Consider the following 20,206-nt stretch of genomic DNA (forward strand, 5'->3'; position numbering starts at 1 on the left):
TATTATCTCATTTTAGTATTAAAAATTTATTAAATAATTACGGGACACTAATGTGTGGGCTTAAACCAACATTCTTAGGAAATTTGGTCTTTATACAGTATAATAATATACGGTTTTAAATTTTATCCTCTTTGTGACAAATCTTTTTATATATTTTGAATATAATTTTATATATTTAGCTTTAAATTTTAATATATTCTAAGTTTGATTTGATGTATTTAAGTATTTAATAATTAACAACTGTTTTATCAATTTAATCACTAATTAGATATTTATGAGTTGATCAACGAAATTCATTCTCAATTGGACAAAATTCAAACCTTAATCCTATATCCCATCGCAAACAAAGTTAGATATAATTTAATTAATGGATGCACATTTACCTATTAGCTTAAATATTTTATATTTAATAACGTTATATTTAACAATTGAAACACTATCGTGTCCCAACCATAATTGAACTTTTTTTTTGTTGTTGATTGAAACTCACTTCTAGGATGACTATGAAAAACAATCATAATTCCATAAAGCTATATCATCATATGACCACAAGAATATTCTCGTACCAAAAATACGTTGTTTCTTATTTTTAAATGAAAATATATAAATATATAAAAGTTTACAACTTGCTCCCACATCCTTATCCTTATCCAACAAAATGCCCTTTGTGCCCTTTTTTTAGAACCCTATCCTAGGAAAGGGTTAAAAAATGTACGATGCCAAGTATAATGAGGTTTGTAATAATAAAGGTTTATTGAACATCATATGAGATTTTACATATAATAATAATCTTGTAAATAAAGGTACTGATCACTACTAGCTTACTAGATCAACAACAACATTATTTTATTTGGAGTACGTACGTAGTTAATAATGGCATATTATTATGCGTGGATTTTGGGAATCTTGGCCATGGCATCTTTAAGAACCCTTCTCATGATTTTTCCAGAAGGTGATTTTGGTATAGAATCCACAAAATGTACCACTCTAACTTTCTTATACTGTGCCACATTGGAAGCCACATATTTCATTATTTCTTCTTCGCTCTCTTTTGCTTCTGGGGCCAACACTACACACGCAGCTGGAATCTCCCCTGCCTCCTCGTCACCCATTCTAAAATCCAATTTCATAACATATATATTATATTCACACACACACATATGTAATATAAAACGACGACATTATCATTCATTTTTTTCATGAAACGACAACAACACTTACGGGAACACTGCTGCGTCTTCCACCGAAGGATGAGTCAGAAGAATGGCTTCCAGTTCTGCTGGAGCTACCTGCAAATGACCCCACATGCTCATGAATCAATAATAGTACTATAATTGATAAGAAAAAGTAAATGGCACATATATTATTAGATGTAGTATAATCGAAAAAGATACCACACTACAGTAGAGATTTTGTATATGTGTCGATGATCAGGGTTATATATTATGTCCTCAATGGCAGAACCACACACACACACACATATATATATAATAAATAAATTATATAAAAAAACGATATCTTTTGGACTCTAATATTTAGACTTTCTTTTTGGCCCCTAACCTAATATATATGGTTGGTTCAATAATTGATAGAATAACCTCTAACGTTATCGTGGAAGTTTATTATATATTGGTCTTGGACCGACTTATAATCTTGTGGATGGGAATTTATAATGGTGAGAGAGCTTTTTTAAAAAATATATATATATATAATAAATAAATGATTGTATATTCTTACTTGGAAACCTTTGTACTTAATCATTTCTTTGATGCGATCGACAATAAAGACATCACCATCGTCATCAATGTAGCCAATGTCACCGGTGTGGAGCCAACCGTCCATGTCGATGGCTCGGGCAGTCTCTTCTTTGTTGTTATAGTAACCTACAAATTATAATTAACAAATAAAGCCAGATCAAGCTACCTTGCTACGCGTACGGATCAATATATATCTATTTTGAATGTCGGCAATACTCACACACACTGTACATCTTTTCATCCCAAACCTCAAACAGTAGTACTCTTATCATAGATATATATATATATATATATATTGTATATACCTCATCGTCATTTTAGTAGTTATTACAATGTTAATTAAGTGATTGATACACATATCTAATAAACACTACGTGCTTTTAATTGATTTCACAGCTATACCGAAATTTTAGTTTTTAGTCAACTTAATTAAGGCTAATGTCATGTAATGGTAGTTGCAGTGATGTAATAGATAATAATATCATAATAGCATTTTTTTTTAATGTTTAGTTTTTTGCTACCTTGCATTACACATTGGCTTCTGACACATAGTTCGCCTGGGGTGTTTTTGGGGAGAGAATGGCCAGTATCAGGGTCAAGAAATTTGACTTCTAAATTGGGAAGAATAAAGCCCACTGAGTTCTTCTTGGCTCGGCTATAACCATTATCAGGGTCGTCCCCATGGGTGAGAGTGATGCAACTATGCTCTGTCAGCCCATATGCCTACATAAATATACATATTTTGTCATGACAATAATATAGCACATATAATGGTGATGGCATAATAATAATAATATAGGTCATTTTAAAATACATGTCACATGTACACATTTTGTGTATGGAATTGAAAAAGTCAAAGTCAAATATATATTATTAGCAATTATTCAATATATATAGCATGATCAAACTAGAGAGAAGAAACCTCTTGAACATGGACTTGAGGGAACTTGGTTTCGAAAGCCCTGAGTAGCTCCGGCGCAAGAGGAGCCGCGGCACTCATAACGGCCTGGAGTTTGAGGCTGCTGAGATCAAACTCATCGACCATTGGCTTCTTCACCAAGTCTGAGATGATGGGCGGCACGACTGGCGCAAAAGTGACCTCGTGAGATATCAAGGCTTTAAGAAACGTCCTCAGGTCATACCTGTCCATGACAACGACTTTTCCTTTGTTTCTGAGCGTGGCGCAGCAAATGCCAGTGATGCCGTAAATGTGGAAGAAGGGCATTAAGCCGAGGACAGTGACTTGGCCAACCATTTCAGGCTTGATTGCGAAGAGTGTGGAGCAGAGGTTGGCCACCAGGTTCCTGTGAGTGAGCATAACGCCTTTGGACACTCCTGTAGTGCCCGAAGAGAATGGCAGCGCGCACAGGTCGTTTTGGTGGACTTCCTCTTTGTTATGACAGGTGCCGGCTCGGTCTGCTGCTTCTAGCAGCTTGTGCCAGTTGATGGCTCCTTCCACTACTACTTCTTCCTCCACTGCTATTACAGGCACCTCTAGCCCTTTTACCTGCTCTTTTCAGCCTCGCACTAGGTTAATTTGATAGATTGAAATGAAATGACCCATGTGAATATATAAGTATATATATATATAGATATTATTTTATTAGTGTGTGTTTGGTTTTGCAATTAAGCTAACTCAAAGATATGATCGACATACATCACTTTTAAACTTACTTTCAAAGTGACAATTTTATAGCATAAAGCATATGCATGAACAAAAGTGTTTACTTAGTGTGTTTATACTCAGAAAACTCTAATACATCCAATCCAACTATAGTGTTAATTAAGGAAAATGAAAAAACCTAGTGCCTGTAGAATCGTTGAAATAGACTCAAACTCATATATAGCCAGATATATCATGCATGTAGTTGAGATTGTATTATTTCCTTAATAAAAGTTGTAAAGATAGGCCGATTATAATACTAGCTAGTACATATTTTCTCAGAGGAGTTGGTCATTTCTTAAAAAAAGAATATATATTTTCTCACAATTTTTTTTAAGTAATTTCTAACATAATGTCAAATATGTTGGAAATGTTACTTTTTACAATGAATTACCAAGTAAAATCTATTTTGACATTGATTTTTTTTTCTTTACAGTTATATACATATAACATAAAATACTTACAAAAATCCTACCCAATTTTATTTACAAAAATGTCTTTCCACATCATAAAAAAATAATAGATTTAAAAAATAATATACCTGAATTGGAAACATTCCTAAAATCTCAAATTTTCTATTTTTTTGGGTTTTCAAAAGTAACATTTTGGTTACTTATAATTGTGATAAATTATCAATTAAGTACTTATTTACAAAAAAAAGTTTATTTTGGTTACATTCTAAAATTTATTTGTTGAAACTATTTTATCTTAAAATTTTGATTAATTTTTTTTAAGTTATATTATAATATCTTATTATTTAAGATACTTTTACGTTACATTTAAACTTGTTTTATGAACTAATGAGTTACAATAAAGTATGACGAATTATTATATAGCTTATCATCAAAAGTTATTTTTAGTATACTACATAGTAATTTTTGTAATGAAAAGTTTTAATTCACTTATTAGTCACTATGTAATTTACATGTAAATAATATTGTTTCTTTTATTAATCAAACAAAAAAGAAACTTAGAAGTTACTTTTGTATTATAATAAAAAATACACATTTTGATTTTTTATTATGAAGTTTTGTTTAACCAAATTAAAAAGCAACTACATAGTTACTTATTAAATACAATAGAGTAGAAAAGAAACTTTTTGGTTAACCCGGATATAAAATAAACTAAAATGTTACTTTTAATTCTGGTCATTTTCTCCGGCAACGGTGAAAAAACCTATGTTTACCACATATCAAAATGATTACCTTGAAGAGTAGGTCACAATGGTACTGCTTTTAAGCCCAAACGACCAGTAATGTAGTCGAAATTTTGTTTTTAAGTTTCAAAGAAGAGCGAAAAGAGAAATATATAGATTTGAAGAAAGAGAAAATAAAAAAAAAACTTTTTTTTGTTTTATTAAGTTATATGTGTAAATAATTATTAATAGGTGATTTTGTAAATATGTTCTATATAATAAGTTTGTTGATAACGAAATTTTTTTGTTTTAATAGTATTTTTTTTAATGTTAACTTTAATGGAGTATTCTTATATTTAAGAAAATATTTTTATATTTAAATAAAATAAATAATTAAACAAATTAAAATATGATATTTTTGAGATATTTTACAATAATAATTATTTAAAAATAATAAATAATTAAAAAAATTAAAATAGCATATTTTTTAGATATTTTACAATGATAATTATTTAAAAATAATAAAATCATACGTTTTATAACTTAAATAAAATTTAATTAAACTTAAACTCACTTATTAGAATAATATCATATTAAACATATAATATAATCTAATATCAATTAGCAACAAATTGTCTTTTTTTTAAAATTAGCAAAAAACTTAAATTTAAAATTCAAGTATAATAATTAATATTATATTAAACATATAATATATAATCTCTTGTTGTCACTTTCAAATTTAAAAACTAGAACAAACATAAACTTAAACAAAAATAAATAAATTATTTAATTAAAATAAAATATTTATTTAAAATTCATATGATATTAATATAAATTTAATAAAAATAATTAATAAATTCTATAAATAAAACAAAATAAACATGCATTTTTTTTTTACTTAACTTTATTATTAGTATAATAGTTTTACTAGATATATGGGCCCATAGTATGATAAAACTTTAATACCTTCAAATTCATAGCAAGATATCATACATGTTAAGATTATTATGATTTCCCTCTAAACTTTAAAGTTGTACAGAGAAAGGCCAATAATAACACTGGTACATATTTTGTCAGATGAATTGGTAAAAATAATATATTTTTAATGTTTTCTTACGATATAGCTTACTTTTGATGCTTTTTTTTGGAAAAGCTTATTCATCACATAAAAACTATAATGAAAACTAACATTAAAAAAACATATATTTTACCGAATGTTCTTCTTCGTATCTTTCTTTTTCTTATTACTATATGGGCCAATAATATGATGCTATATAAAACTTTAGTACTTGAGTTTTTTTTTTTTAAAAAGAAACCCTGTACCTTTTCATAGAAGGAAGCATTTGTGACAATTAGCTTGGCACCAGAGTCCTCCACTTGCTTTTTAATTTCCAAAACATGTGCAGCTGGGTTTGAGCCAGAAAAGACACCACCAGCAGCCATTATTCCAAGAGCCACTATGGCATACTCAACCACATTAGGCAGCACAACAACCACCACATGCCCTTTCCTTAGCCCAAGTGACCTTAGTGCCGCAGCGAACCTCCTTGTGTTTCTGACCACTTCGCCATGAGTGTACTCTTTTCCCGTCACCGCATCCACAAATGCCACTTTCTCAGCGTACAACTCACCCCCTTGGAGCACAAATTCCGGCAGAGTCACGTTCGCCGGCACCTCGACCACCGGGTATCGGCTGCGAAAAATGTGTTCATCATGGTGCTGTGGACTAGTTTCCATGACTAATATGATTAATTAGACAAACAATATTGACACGTAATTAATCAATGATTTTATCTCTAGCTATAGGGTTTAAATTAGAAAATAAGATTATTAGTTGTACAATATAATGTTGTATTTAATCATGCTTAGTGGATGAGGTTAGAGAGTTAGTAAGAAACTAGTTTGGGTGAGATTTGCCATGAGCATTAGTTTGGTAAGAGGTAGTTGAATCACGTTACTATGGAAGATATATATATATATATATATTAGATACAAACTAGTTTTGGTGTAATATGTACGCTTGTTTAGTTTTATTTATAGAATTTATTGATTATTTTTATTAATGTCAAATAAATATCTTATTTTAATTAAATAATTTATTTATTTTGTTTAAGTTTATGTTTGTTCTAATTTTTGAATTTGAGAGTGACAATAAGAGATTAAATATTGTATATTTAATGTAATATTAAATATTATATGTTGATTTTAAATTTAAGTTTCTTGCTATTTTAAAAAAAAAAAAATTTATTGCTAATTGATAGTAGATTATATTATATGTTTAATATGATATCATTATAATAAATGAGTTTAAGTTTAATTAAAATTTATTTAAGTTATAAAATGTGTGATTTTATTATTTTTAAATAATTATCATTATAAAATATCTCAAAATATCATATTTTAATTTGTTTAATTATTTATTATTTTTAAATGATTATATTGTAAAATATCTCAAAAATATTTTATTTTAATTTGTTTAATTATTTATTATTTTTAAATAATTATCATTGTAAAATACCTCAAAAATATCATATTTAAATTTTTTAATTATTTATTGTATTTAAGTTTAAGTATTTACAAACTACCGTTAAATATAAGAATATTCTGTTACATACAAGAATATTCGATTAAAATTAACATTAAAAAAATAAAAAATCGTTAAAACCAACAATTTATGTTATCTACACACTTATTATATAGAAGATATATATATGATAATCATTTTCTATAATATTATTAGCTTTTGAATTAATTCGTTTAACTTTTAGGTGACAAATAATGAGAAAGCTTTGTTTAATAAGTTTACAACCTTTCATTATTATTTTTTTTTTTTTATTATTATTATTATTATTAAATGTTGTATCTTATTTAATTAATCTCTCTATATGAAATTATATTATGTATATATAAAATAATAATGATAAATGGCCATATTATTGGAGAGGCCGATTTCATCTCTGTGCGTACTTTTTTTTGGTGCTGAAAAAGATCAAAGTTCCATTGTACTTTTGGCTTTAAAATAATTTAGTTTGTTGATCATGTTGACTTATTTTAATAAGGTCAATCACATTAGAATATATGTAGTATGTTTAGCAAAATTGTTGAATGTTTGTACACAATACACAAAATAATATCAATTTGTAGGTAAACCATACCATAATATAATAATCAATGTATATTCAACGGACTCATATCACAAATTAGTCTTGTACTCCATGTGATCAAATCATTTTGTACCCAAGACACACATCAAAAAGAAACACAATAGAATATATTTAAAATTATAGAATTATATATAAATTTGAAACTAGTCACTTTTATATATATATATATATATATATTAAAATTCTTCTAAACGGTTTCACTTTAAGCCCTACTGGTAGAGTTCTCAGTATTCTCGACCTTAGAACAATTTTCGGTGCAATTTTTTTTATGACTGTGTATATTGTAGCTATTTAGAGCATTGATGCGATTTTTAGAAAATTATGAATAATTTACAGTATCGAAAACTAAATTTAAATATGTTATTGCACGTGTGACTAATTTTTTTTATATACGTGAAAAACAACATATTTGAACATAATTTTCAATATTGTAAACTATTCAGAATTTTCTAAAAATTAGCAAGATGCTCTAAACAACTATTATATATATAGTCATAAAAAAAATCACACTGAAAATCGTTCACGAGTCGAGAACACTAAAAAACCTCACCGACAAAACTTAAAATAAAACTTCTATAAAAAAATTCTCCATCATATTCCAAGGTCCAAATGACGTGGAGGTAAAATTAGGCCTAGATAAATTTCGTTAGAAAAATCTTACGACCCTTGTAATTATCAATCCACTTTTAAAACTTTGGCAAACAGTGAATTTTTATGATATTTCTATAGTGCATATTATAAATATTTTTACTCCATTGATATGATTACTCAACCACCAATGATATGGAAACTGGCAGACCACAATTTTTTTCTTTTTTATTAAAATAAATAAATAAGATTGGGGACCTGTAATGTAATAATCAACTAATTGAGGTGGTACCACTGAATTGAAGGAAGATATTAGTGAGAGATGAAAAGGATACAGTGTAGACCAAGTACATGCAATCACATCAACACGAAGCACTACACTACGTGCCAAAACAGAATGAATGACATCAAATCAAGCTAGCTATACCGAGCACCAAGTAGCTCCTCCCTTCTGTTCTTCAAAACCTATAATTAAAATGTGAATTTCTTTACTTTACATCAGATTTTTACAGTATACCGAATATCACTTTTTTTATAATTTATTTTTACATCATTTTAAAAAAGTGAATAAAAAATTAAAATAAAATGTTTAGGGGAGTCCTCCTGAAACATCTAGATATTTAGATCTATCAATGTAGAAAAAAAAATATAAAGAATACTGAGAAACTTTAAAATGGAGAATAATTTAAAAAAGCTGTTAATAATTTAACCATGTTTCTTTAAACTTTTAAAGAAGAAGCTCCTTCTAGACCATTCTTAATAGATATTTTAATCTATTCTTTAAAATACTTCATAAAAAACTTATATTTTTTATTTTACATTATATCATATTATTTATATTTTTTCTTAATATCATTTAAATATTATATTTTAAAACATTTTTTATTTATTTAAATATAAAAAAGACGAGAGAGAAAGAAATAGACCAAAAAGCAAAGTACAAAAATAAAATGTTTAAAGAATGGAAAAACTTGTTTTTAAATGTAGAAAAATACAGTAGCATACTTAAATTATAGAGTTATTCTACAACATCCAATAGAATATATTTTTGGTGATGATTCTTCAAAATTTTGAAGGAATAATGTATTATACATTACCAATTGAGATTGCTCTTAGTACTCCATATAAAATCATTTTTTCAACGCCAAAACCAAACTATCTGATATAAGAAAAAAATATGAAATTTAAAAAAAAAATCATATATATATCAAGTACATCAATTAAATGCAAAGACTATTTAGCAACAAAATTTATTAGCTATAACGAAGAAAGTGTCCTCATTACACCGTACATGAAAATGAAGTATCAGTCTATGAGTACCATTTCAATATTTTTTACTACTTAATGATAGTAATTTTTGCTTCCAGCAACTATGGTGCCCAGCCATATTTCTTACTTAGTAACTATTGTTATGTATGCTATTCAACAACACATACTGTAAAAACTAGGGCTGTTCATCAAACCGCCTAAACCACCCGCACCGCACCACTCCGCAAAAAAAATGTGATTTGAAATTCTTCGCGATGCGGTTTGCGGTTTTGAATTATTAAAATGCGGTTCAAACCACACTGCACCGCATATTATAAAAATACTATTTTTTTATATTTATTTAAGTCTAATATGTTAAAGTCCAACCCAAAGCCCACTAATTCTATTGCTGAAAGTATTTTAGTTGTATTTTTCATATTGATGTTGGAATTTAATTAGTCTCAAGTTTGTTCTATGTTGTTTTAGGTGTGTTGCTGAAACTTTATTAAGATTATTGACTTATAGTTGTTGTTGTTGTAACTTTATTAGTCTCAAGTTTGTTGTATTTTCTTAGGTGTTTTGTTGAGCCATTATTAAGATTATTGTATTGTTGAAAGTTTTCTTATTTTTTATTTTCAAGCTTTAGGTGTTGCTGAAATATTAATATGATTATTTATGATAGTTTAATTATTTGGCGGTAGTCCAAACCACCCAAACCGCACCACACCGCACCATTTTTTTGCGGTGCGGTTTCTGCGATTTTTTAGTTTCGCGGTGCGGGTGCGGTTTGGAAAATTAGAAAAACTGCATGCGCGGGTTGGTTTGAAAAAATGGTCAAAAACCGCACCACCCGCACCGCGTACAACCCTAGTAAAAACTTTTAATTATTTAACATGTACTTGCCAATGTAGGCACAATGGAACAAAATTAACCGAAAAAAATTTGAAGTAAAATGAAATAACTTATGGACATGTTTGGTAAAATTTTTGTTTTTGAATTTTTTAAACACAAAAATAGAAATATTATTTTATTTTAAAAAAATAAAAATATGTTTGGAAACTATTTTTGTTTTTAAAAACAAAAAAAATAATAAACGTGTTTGATAACTTTTATTTTTATTTTTTTAACAATATGAGGTGTTGATTTGAAGGAGAGAAGAAAAAAATGAAAGGAAAAAATGAAAACTGTTTAAAAAAATTTTGAGAGTGAAAAATTTTTATTTTCAAAATTTTAATTAAAATTTAAAAAAATAATAAATAAAAATAGAGTTATCAAACATATTTTATGTTTAATTTTTAAATTTTTAATTAATTAAATAAAAAAACTATTTTTTTTTAAGTGTTACCAAAACCCATAATAAAAACACATTGTTTACTATTTAGATGTGGATAAAAAAAAATCCATCAGGCACTACAAAGCTAGAGGAATACTTCTTTCAAGTATATATATTTAGAATTAAAAAAATACATCACACAAAGCAGTAATATTTTTTGGAAAAATTATGCATATCACGGTGATTTAAATTCTTTTTTATTTTTACGGTAATTAGAAATAATTACATTATTACGGTTATCCAACTTTTCTTGTCATTTATGGTTGATATCTTTGACACAACCTTCTTCAATTCTACCACAGTCTTACGCCAGAGGTCTCAAATTATTAGCATTTCCCTTCACCTTTTATCTTTGTCAGTTCAAAATTCATATAGATATATTCTAACATATACATGCATCGTTTATATATATATATATTTAGGTAGATATAGATCCTATTCATACATGTACATATACATAAAGCTTTAGTGCAAGTTTTTAATCTATTGTTTAGATCAATATTCTCGTCTCAAAACAAGTTTTTAAAAAATTATTTTTATAAATTTTTGTAATAATCATGTTAAATAAATTTATAAATATTTATGTAAATGTGAATTACAAAAATATACGTTTTAGTTGTGAAATTAATTTTGTAAATTGTTGTTACAAAAATGTAAAACTTGTATAAAAAAATATTGTATTTCACCACTATATTCAATAAAGTATTTTATAAATAATAAATATCTTAAATTTATATTTTTAAGTTGTATAGCATAAATATGATAGTTCATGTAATCTTTTTGTACAATATTGTAACAATATGGAAAATATAATATTTTTATGTATATTTTGTTTATGATTCTTAACTATAAAATATTTTCGTAAATGTTAGTTACAAAAATATATTTCTTAGTTGTAAAATTAGATTTGTAAACTATTGTTACAAAAATAAAAAATTTAGTTACGAATTTGTTTGTAAGTTCTATCTACAAAAAAAAAAAATCTACAATTCTATAACTGATTTTGTAAATATTATTTACAAACATATAACAGATATTTACAGGTTTGTAACATATATTTACTAGTTTGTAAACGTTAATTACAAAAAATTATATTTTACAGCTTTTATTTATGATTTTATAACTCCGTATTTACATTTTTGTCATTCTGTATTTTTGTAATGTACCGTATTTTTCAGATTTTTTTTAACTTTTAGTGTATTTTTGTAGATTTCCCATATTTTTTTGGGTGTTAATATCATAACAGGTCAACCCATATTTAGCACAAAAAAGAAAAATCCCTCGTAGCTACCCTAATTAGTACGTACCACATTGCTATAAAAAAATATCATTATTACTCTATGCTATTGAATATTATCAAGCTACTTCAAATCGGACATTTGAAATATGTATATATAACGATGGATATATGCATTGACTTTTAAAAATGACAAATTTGTTTATGAACCCGCTTACCACAAGGGATCATTATTGTTAAGAAATAGAAATAAAAATAATAACGGAATAATTATGTTTATTGACTTTGTAAGTTAAATATTGATTTAAAAAAATTGGGTTAGTAGAAAAGGACTTTCTAAACATTGATAATTTATAATAACATTATTTTCCATCAAATTGTGTATGGAATTTGGCCATAAATTATTAAAGCACGACCTTATCTAAACCTGCCATTTTTTAAAAAGTTCCACAATACCACGTTTGTCCAATTGAACTAGTAAAATGATCTCATTCTCATGATAATAATATACTCAAGTGGTTGCTTCTTCGATTTGGCTAGAGCTGGTCAAACATTAGGCTAACGAGAAAAAAAAAATTGAAAAGAACGTTTTGGGTTATTATATATAAATATAAAACATGTAGCCATGAACCAAAGTTTAAAACGTTGTACTTCATCACTTTCTTCTCCTTTCTAGCTAGGATTGTTAGTTTGAGTCTTTTTTTTTGTTATGTATAATTCTCCATAATGGAGTCCTCTTCTTCTAGTTCTAACCTTGTAGTATTTACATCTGAGGACTTGAAATCGTTGACCAACTGTTTCAACCAGAAGAACTTGATTGGAGTCACTCAATTTGGTAAGTTATATTGGGGTTGTATAAAAAAGCCAGGTCTTATATGCACTGAAAATCGAGATGTGACTGTCAAGATATGGGACGAAAAATCAAATTGTTTGGCTTCTGATGATGAGTATTTGATGATCAAAGTAAGTTGCCTAATTGGCCTTGTATCTCTTTATATGTATATAAAGATGGTTACTGATCAAATTTGATTTATATGTGTTAGGAAGAAGTGAAATTTTTAACCCACTCTAGCATTCACTGTCATCCCAACTTGGTCAAATTGGTTGGATTTTGCTGTGAAAAAGAAGTGAGAGGTGTAGTCTATGACCTAAATCCAAGGGGTACTTTGCATAATATCATCTTAAAAGGTGAAGTTTTCACTCAATTATGGGATATTTGATTACGATATTTTCTGAAATAACAAGATAAAAATAAGAAATTAGTAAAATAACTTTGTTATTTTATAAATATATTATTATTGGAAAATTAGCTTAAAAACTCTTTCATTAACATGTTTCAGTAAAAAGTTTTGATAAGAATTTAGATGAGTAAAAGAGTGTTTGACACCTTAACTAAAATACTGTTTTTTGTTTTTAAAAGTTAAAAACTATTTTTTAAAAACAATTTATGGTGTTTGATATTGATTTCAGAAAACAATTTTTAAAAGTAAAGTTACAAAAAATATAAAATTTTGTTAATTTTCTGCTGTTCTCAAATTTTCTTTCCTTACTTTCTCACTTCTTATTTTTTATAATTTTTTCTTTCAAATTATTTTATCTCATTATTTATTACAAATTTTTAAAATATTTTTCTTTTTGTAAATATATTTGTTAATTTTTTATTTAAGATTTTAAAAAAATAAAACTAAAAAAATTGTTTTTAGAAAACAATAACCAAACACTTCTTGTTTTTTTAAAACTACAAAAACAGTTTTCTATTCTCATTTCTGATAACACAATTTTAAAAACAAAAAACAATGTAAAACATGCTCTAAATGTATCTGTTTTTGTTTTCTTTATCATAATAGCACTTGACAATTACTTTTTACTGTACAGATGATCTTAGCTGGACTCAAAGGGTTAATATTATTCTCCAACTTGCTGGTGTCCTTGAATTTTTACATGCTCAAGACAAGCCATATTTGGTTCTGAATATTTGTGGATCACATATAATGCTGGATTGGGTTGGGCCTATAATTCCTTTTTCCTTAGCTAGTTAAAAAGCTTGGACCTACTTTTTAATTTACCTTTAGATTTTTTTTAATCTCTAGAATCTTCTGTGAATCACTTTTCAGGATTGCAATCTAAAATTGTGTGATTTTGGCCTCATTAGTGGAGGAATCATAGGTGAAATCAGTGATTTAAAGAAGCAAATAACAATGCCCATTGGCTATGTTGATCCCTTTTTTGCAGCCAAAGGTAAATATATTGTTTACACCTGCCGGTGTTTATATTTGTTTGATGCAATAGATGTAAAGAGTACTCTAGATAGATTTCTATTTTATTTTTTTTAATTATATTACCAAAACTTTATTTTTTTTATTTTATATTAAATATTTTTATTATATTATACATCAACTTTTCTATTTATTTTTTATATTTTTTCTACATTATTTAAATATTATTTTTTTATTTATTAAAACACTAAAAGATGAAAGAGAAAAATAAAATAAAATAAAAAAAAAGAATAAAATATTTTTATCTCAATGAATAATTATCTTTATAAGTAGAGTAATATTATTCATTAAAGTAAAAAAATATTAAATAACTCACCTAACGCCAATTTTACTATTATTCTCTCTCTCTCTTTTTTTTTTTTTTTTTTAAATTAGCTAGTTTACCTCTCGTATCTTTACCACTAATCTTTGAATTTATTCCCAAAAACTATGTACTTGTCGTGTAAATGATGGCAATGAGTAATGCTTGATGGGATTGCACTTAATTCACCGACAAATCAAGAACTATTCTCTAACAGCACCAAATCCATAGAATAAAGTATGTACCTTTAAGAACGTAATATTAATGTCTGTAAATTCTAAATTTCATGTAAACTTTTAAACATGGTAAACATTGGATAAAAAACACATAATTGAATAAGAAATCTAACCTGATTCCAATTAATATTGTTATGGTTATGATGGAAGATTACTGAAAGTCAATATACTCAATTTTATGTGAAGATGTTTAAACATGGTCTTTTTCAAATCAACAATGATATATTGATTAAAATTATGCATCAAAATATTACATAAATTGATGTGATACTGTTTTTTTTAAAACAATTGATCTTGTTTGAAATAAATGTGATTGACTTAAAAACATTGTCACGTCAGTTAGTGTAATATTTTTGTGCATAATTTTGATGCATATATTATTACTTTTTTCAAATACGCAGGAGAAAACAAATAAATATGCTAAGACTATCTCTAATGTAAGATAAAAAATTTGTGCTAAATTAATCAATGCTATATCTAGCTTAATATTAGTAATTGTAATCCAATGCAAAAAATACAAATTAACTTGAAAAGTCAACAATTCATTTAATATTTATTGATAATATACAAAAATTAATCATTTTTTTTGTAAAAAAAAGTGAAAAAAATAGTATGGTTAGTCATTCATTGTTAATTAATAAATTAGTGGCAATATGGTAAATAAAAAAGTGATATTGTGCCAAATTTGACTTATAGTAGATCATATCTAATGGGAAATGTAAATATTGTGTTATATTTGGCACAAAAATTCAATATGTGATATATTTGGCACAATTTTTAGCATTATGTTTTAATGTACAATTGTAAAAACTGTTGCAAAAATCAATATTTCATTAATGCTCATTTTATATTCATTGAAAATATACAAAAATACAAAAAGTAATAATATTTCTTTATATTTTATTATTGATAGTTGAAAATAATAAGATGAAAGATCTAGCATTATTATTGATAAATACGGATAATGATAAAATAATAAAAATGACATAAAAGTAAATAAAAAAATGTAATATTTATGGTGATGCAAAATATACATAATGTTATAATGTGTGCCAAATTTGCCCAACTTTTATATGTGCTAAATTTGGCACAACTTTTGACATACTATTAGAGAAACTCTTTTGTAAAGTGAGCTATATTTTAACATTGTATTACTAATTTGATACTACATTGGAGATGTTATATCTTATGTCATATTTGACAAAACTTTTATCATATGCCAAGTTTGACACACTTTTTAAAATATTATTAGAGTGATATTTTCCCTAAAATATGATAAATATAACAATACACTTTATTTTTACATTCTATTAGAGATGCTCTAAGATAACTTTTTTTTCTCTTACTCTCTCCATTGTGCTATTTCATGTTTTGTTTGTCATGCATTCACGAGAGTGCAAAAAATAATATAAAATAGAGTTTTTTTTAGCGCTCTTCATATCCTTATATCTATTTTTTACCAACCACAAAACTTTAATTCAATAAGGGCTCCTTTGGTGTGGGGTTAGGACTAGGATAATGATTATTGGATTCTTATATGATATGTTTGTTGCCATTTGGGATTGGTACTAGAATTAATAATCCGCCTCATCCAAAATAGTCTCATTTGTGTAGAATTATTTATCCCAACTAAAAGTGTGGAAAAAAGTATTGTACGACACATTTTACTAGTTCCATTAATAGTGGATTCCACAACAATTACACATTCCAACATCAGTGGATATCTATGTATTATTATTATTATTAGTATTATTTAAATTTAATTGATTGAAAAGTAAATTAAAATATCAATATTTAAATGATTTTATACATTAAATTAATATAATATTTTATGCAAAACAATAGGGCATCATAGTACCTAACATCACCTTGTTCTTGATTAGTGCAATTAAGTATTGAGTCACCCTTAGTACTACTCAATTCAGTATTAAATTTATCTCAATCCTAATCTAATGCAATAGTTTTATGGTTAATTAAAAACTGTACGGTGTTTTAGAAAAAAAATCTAAATATACGATTATATAAAATAATTATAGATTTATAGTATAAACTCTAATTTTCTATATTAATTTTTATGCTCTTTCACATCCATACAATTTTGCATTCTTTAATTCTTTTCCTCAAACTAATATTATATATATGCAAATAGATGTTTATATATATATAATTATAAATATTTGAGCACGCTAAAAAATAAATATTTATATATATATAATCTTACTTTTTTTTCTTTCTATTCTCTACACTTTAATTATTTTTTTTTGGTCTTTTTTCTCTTCATTAATTAGTTCATAAATACTTTTGGTATGCTAATAATAATAACAATTACAAATAAATTTATTTTACTTATAAATATTTAAAATGAATATAATTATTAATGTTAAATAAATATTTATGCATACATAAAATATTATATATTTAATTAATATAATATATTTCTTTATTAGTAGTTACAATTTTAAAAATATATATATATGTTATTTGCTTAATACAATTTAACATTTTTGTATATACTAGTTATAAAATAAAATTATATCTTTTAGTTACAAACTTAGTTTTATATATTTTTGTTAAAAACATATTAACTAAATTTACAACTTACTTTTAAAAATATTAGTCACAAATATAGATTTTTTTAGTTATAAAATTAATTATGTAAACCATTGTTACAAAAATAAAAAAAATTAGCAAATTATTTTGTAAATGTTGTCTACAAAAATGTAAAACTTGTTTACAAATCTTGTAAAACTTGGTTATATATTTGTAAATGTTGTTTACAAAAATATTTTTATGTAACTGGTTTACGCATTTGTAACACATGTTTACGAATTTGTAAAGACTATTAACAAAAAAAATTGCATTTCACAGCTACTCCGTATTTACACTTTTACCCCTCCGTGTTTTTCATAAAAATTCCGTATTTTTGTAATCTAACGTATTTTTCATATTTTTTTGAAATGTTAATGTATATTTGTGAATTTCCCATAATTTTATCTAATCACATGCATCAATGGCCCTAAAGTGTTAAAACTGTCATTAGCCCACCATTATTGACACATCTAACAATTAGGCTTATACAATACACAATTAGACTCGTATCATTAAAAAATGATATTTTTGCAAACCCCTTGATATAAGTGTATCAAATCTTTGAGCTTTAATTAAAAAGCATGCTCATATATTATAAATATCACATATTGCCCAAGATTTGAAAATTGCTAACAGTGCTATGGAACAACACAATTTATTTAGAAAATATATTTTGATAAATTTGGCATCATGAACTAATCAGAATTTACTTTATATCTTCCTTTCTATTGTCTCGTCATTTAATTTGTAAATATAGAAGAAAAAGTCTTACAACATTTATCAATATCTCATAATCACTTAAGAATAATAATTGCAACACATAAATTTTTCACTCAATAAAATTCAAATTGGGACTACATTGTCATTGCTTGTATTTTATTATGTTTAATTAATTCAAAGTGGCATTGAGTATAGGTGGCTATTGGCAAACCGGGTGCGACGTGTTCTCATTCGGTGTTATTCTCTTGGGACTAATATCCACAAGAGTATTGGACCTGGAGAAACTACAAAGGCCCGAACTAATACCCGAACATATGGTACAGATTTGGGCCAAAAATGAGTACAGGCCCAATTGCTCACTAGTCCACAAAAGCCTCAGCGAAGACTGGGGCTACCATACTGAAGATGGTTCTACCCTTACAGAGCTGGGAATGCGCTGCATTGAATTTTTCCCCATGAAACGACCTACAATGAAGGACGTTATAGAGCGTCTTAAAGGATTGATGGTCATTCAACGTCTTGGAGATACGAGGCCTAACAAAAGGGAAAAGAAATTCCATACTGATTTTGATATGACAACATGAAGAAATGAGCTTTTTCATTGACATGCCACGTAGACATAATCTTTTTATTTTATCTTCTATTTTATGTGGAACACAAGCAATGTATTATTATGTACATATGTTATTGATAGACAGAACATGTATTATAAACATTTTTTTAGTTTAGGTAGGTATTGAGGCTTCCTTATGCTTCAATTTTAGTTATTCAAGAAGAGCATTGAGAACTGTTCCACCAAAATAATGGCAGCTAAAGTGTCTTAAAAGGGTTTTCCATCTTTAAATGAGATAAAAATTGAAAATTTATATATTCTACTATCGGCTTATTGGCTTTGCATAAAGTTCAAGGTGGGACTTTGCCATGCACGTCAATTGAGTTGTATGAACGGTCATTTAATTACTTTGTTATACTATTTTTTGTTAGGTTTTCGAGTTACATTTCTAAATTTGCATTATGAACCATGTTATTTATGTTGAGGCCGAGTAGCCTCATGATCCATGTGGGGTTCGAAATTAGTCTGCAGACCCGTAAAAGTTACTGCTCGGGCTCGGGATTGGTCAGCAAAACTCAACAGCCTTTGTCGACCAATCCCGTAGTCCTACTTAGTATGACTACATTTTTCTTCTATTATAAAGTCCTTTTCTTTCAACAAGGCCCATGAGATGCATAAAGCAGGCCTGGCCCAAAAAAAGCCCAACCACAAAAGGTAATGTTGTGAGAAGATGTTACATGAATAATAAAGATTCACACCATCTTTTATATAACTTTTTTTTTTTGGAAAAGGGAAAGAGAAAACATTAAAACGTTAAAAAGAAAGAGAAGAGAAGAGAGATTCAAAAAAGCAATTAAGCACACGGATGGGGGAAGTAGTAGGGAAGGAAGAGGAGGCACACACACGTAAAAGAAGGGAATCCATGATGGTGTGATCATGATGAGGTATGATGATGATTATGATACCAAAATAGCCAAACGACCAAACTTTGTCTTCCCTATGCAGCTGAAATCATTACCCACCGCATCTCCATACCCTTGGTTTTGACAAACCTAATCATTATCATTACAACCCCTCTTCTCTCTTACCTTAACTTTACCCTCTCTATATCATCATTACATTACCCTTCTTCTTCTTCTTCTTCTTCCCTTTTCTCTCGTCTCGAATTACCACCTTCTCTCTTTCTACTCATTGCAATGTTAGGTTTAGTTCACCAAACCCCACTTTAACTACATTTTACCAGTTCAAAACATAAAAATAAAAAATAACATCACCAATCTAACATATATTGGCTTAGGTAATATTAAAGAAGTGGGTATTTGATAAGAGATAATGTTGTGACGAGTATCAAAAGTAAAGGGTAATATAGGTAAAAATTGATAAATAATTTCTAACGTTATTTTGTA

General features: G+C 26.9%; 2 protein-coding genes across 3 annotated transcripts; one reads left to right on the forward strand and one right to left on the reverse strand.

Moving 5' to 3' along the window:
- Window positions 1-729: 729 nt before the first annotated feature.
- On the reverse strand, window positions 730-6,512 carry LOC133822392 (4-coumarate--CoA ligase-like 1). 2 transcript variants are annotated; one of them, XM_062254713.1, is made up of 6 exons: window positions 5,879-6,512; window positions 2,680-3,264; window positions 2,279-2,480; window positions 1,738-1,883; window positions 1,222-1,289; window positions 730-1,113 (listed from the first exon to the last, which is right to left on the reverse strand). In XM_062254713.1, exons 1-6 carry the CDS (start codon window positions 6,290-6,292, stop codon window positions 885-887), a joined length of 1,644 nt encoding a protein of 547 aa, XP_062110697.1. In that variant the 5' UTR covers window positions 6,293-6,512; the 3' UTR covers window positions 730-884. The 2 variants fall into 2 exon arrangements, 1 of the variants encoding a protein (XP_062110697.1); XR_009887868.1 differs by lacking the exons at window positions 1,738-1,883; window positions 2,279-2,480; window positions 2,680-3,264; window positions 5,879-6,512 and adding an exon at window positions 1,395-1,603 and having other exon boundaries at window positions 1,042-1,113.
- A 6,196-nt stretch (window positions 6,513-12,708) lies between these two features.
- LOC133821025 (probable serine/threonine-protein kinase PBL12) lies at window positions 12,709-19,114 on the forward strand. Its single transcript, XM_062253558.1, has 5 exons — window positions 12,709-13,088; window positions 13,169-13,313; window positions 14,001-14,128; window positions 14,240-14,363; window positions 18,443-19,114. The coding sequence occupies exons 1-5, from the start codon at window positions 12,852-12,854 to the stop codon at window positions 18,829-18,831; spliced, it is 1,023 nt and encodes a 340-aa protein (XP_062109542.1). The 5' UTR covers window positions 12,709-12,851; the 3' UTR covers window positions 18,832-19,114.
- The last annotated feature ends 1,092 nt before the right edge of the window (window positions 19,115-20,206 follow it).

The sequence above is a fragment of the Humulus lupulus genome, chromosome 3 (genome assembly GCF_963169125.1).
Source record: "Humulus lupulus chromosome 3, drHumLupu1.1, whole genome shotgun sequence".
NCBI lineage: Eukaryota > Viridiplantae > Streptophyta > Magnoliopsida > Rosales > Cannabaceae > Humulus > Humulus lupulus.

Coding starts and splice junctions, on each gene's coding strand:
- LOC133822392 (XM_062254713.1), bottom strand. CDS start 6,292: ATGGAAACTAGTCCACAGCACCATGATGAACACATTTTTCGCAGCCGA. Junction 3,265..5,878: donor ATGCTTCCTTCTATGAAAAG/GTACAGGGTTTC, acceptor TGAAAAGAGCAG/GTAAAAGGGCTAGAGGTGCC. Junction 1,290..1,737: donor TTAAGTACAAAGGTTTCCAA/GTAAGAATATAC, acceptor GGTCATTTGCAG/GTAGCTCCAGCAGAACTGGA.
- LOC133821025 (XM_062253558.1), top strand. CDS start 12,852: ATGGAGTCCTCTTCTTCTAGTTCTAACCTTGTAGTATTTACATCTGAG. Junction 13,089..13,168: donor ATGAGTATTTGATGATCAAA/GTAAGTTGCCTA, acceptor TATATGTGTTAG/GAAGAAGTGAAATTTTTAAC. Junction 14,364..18,442: donor TCCCTTTTTTGCAGCCAAAG/GTAAATATATTG, acceptor CATTGAGTATAG/GTGGCTATTGGCAAACCGGG.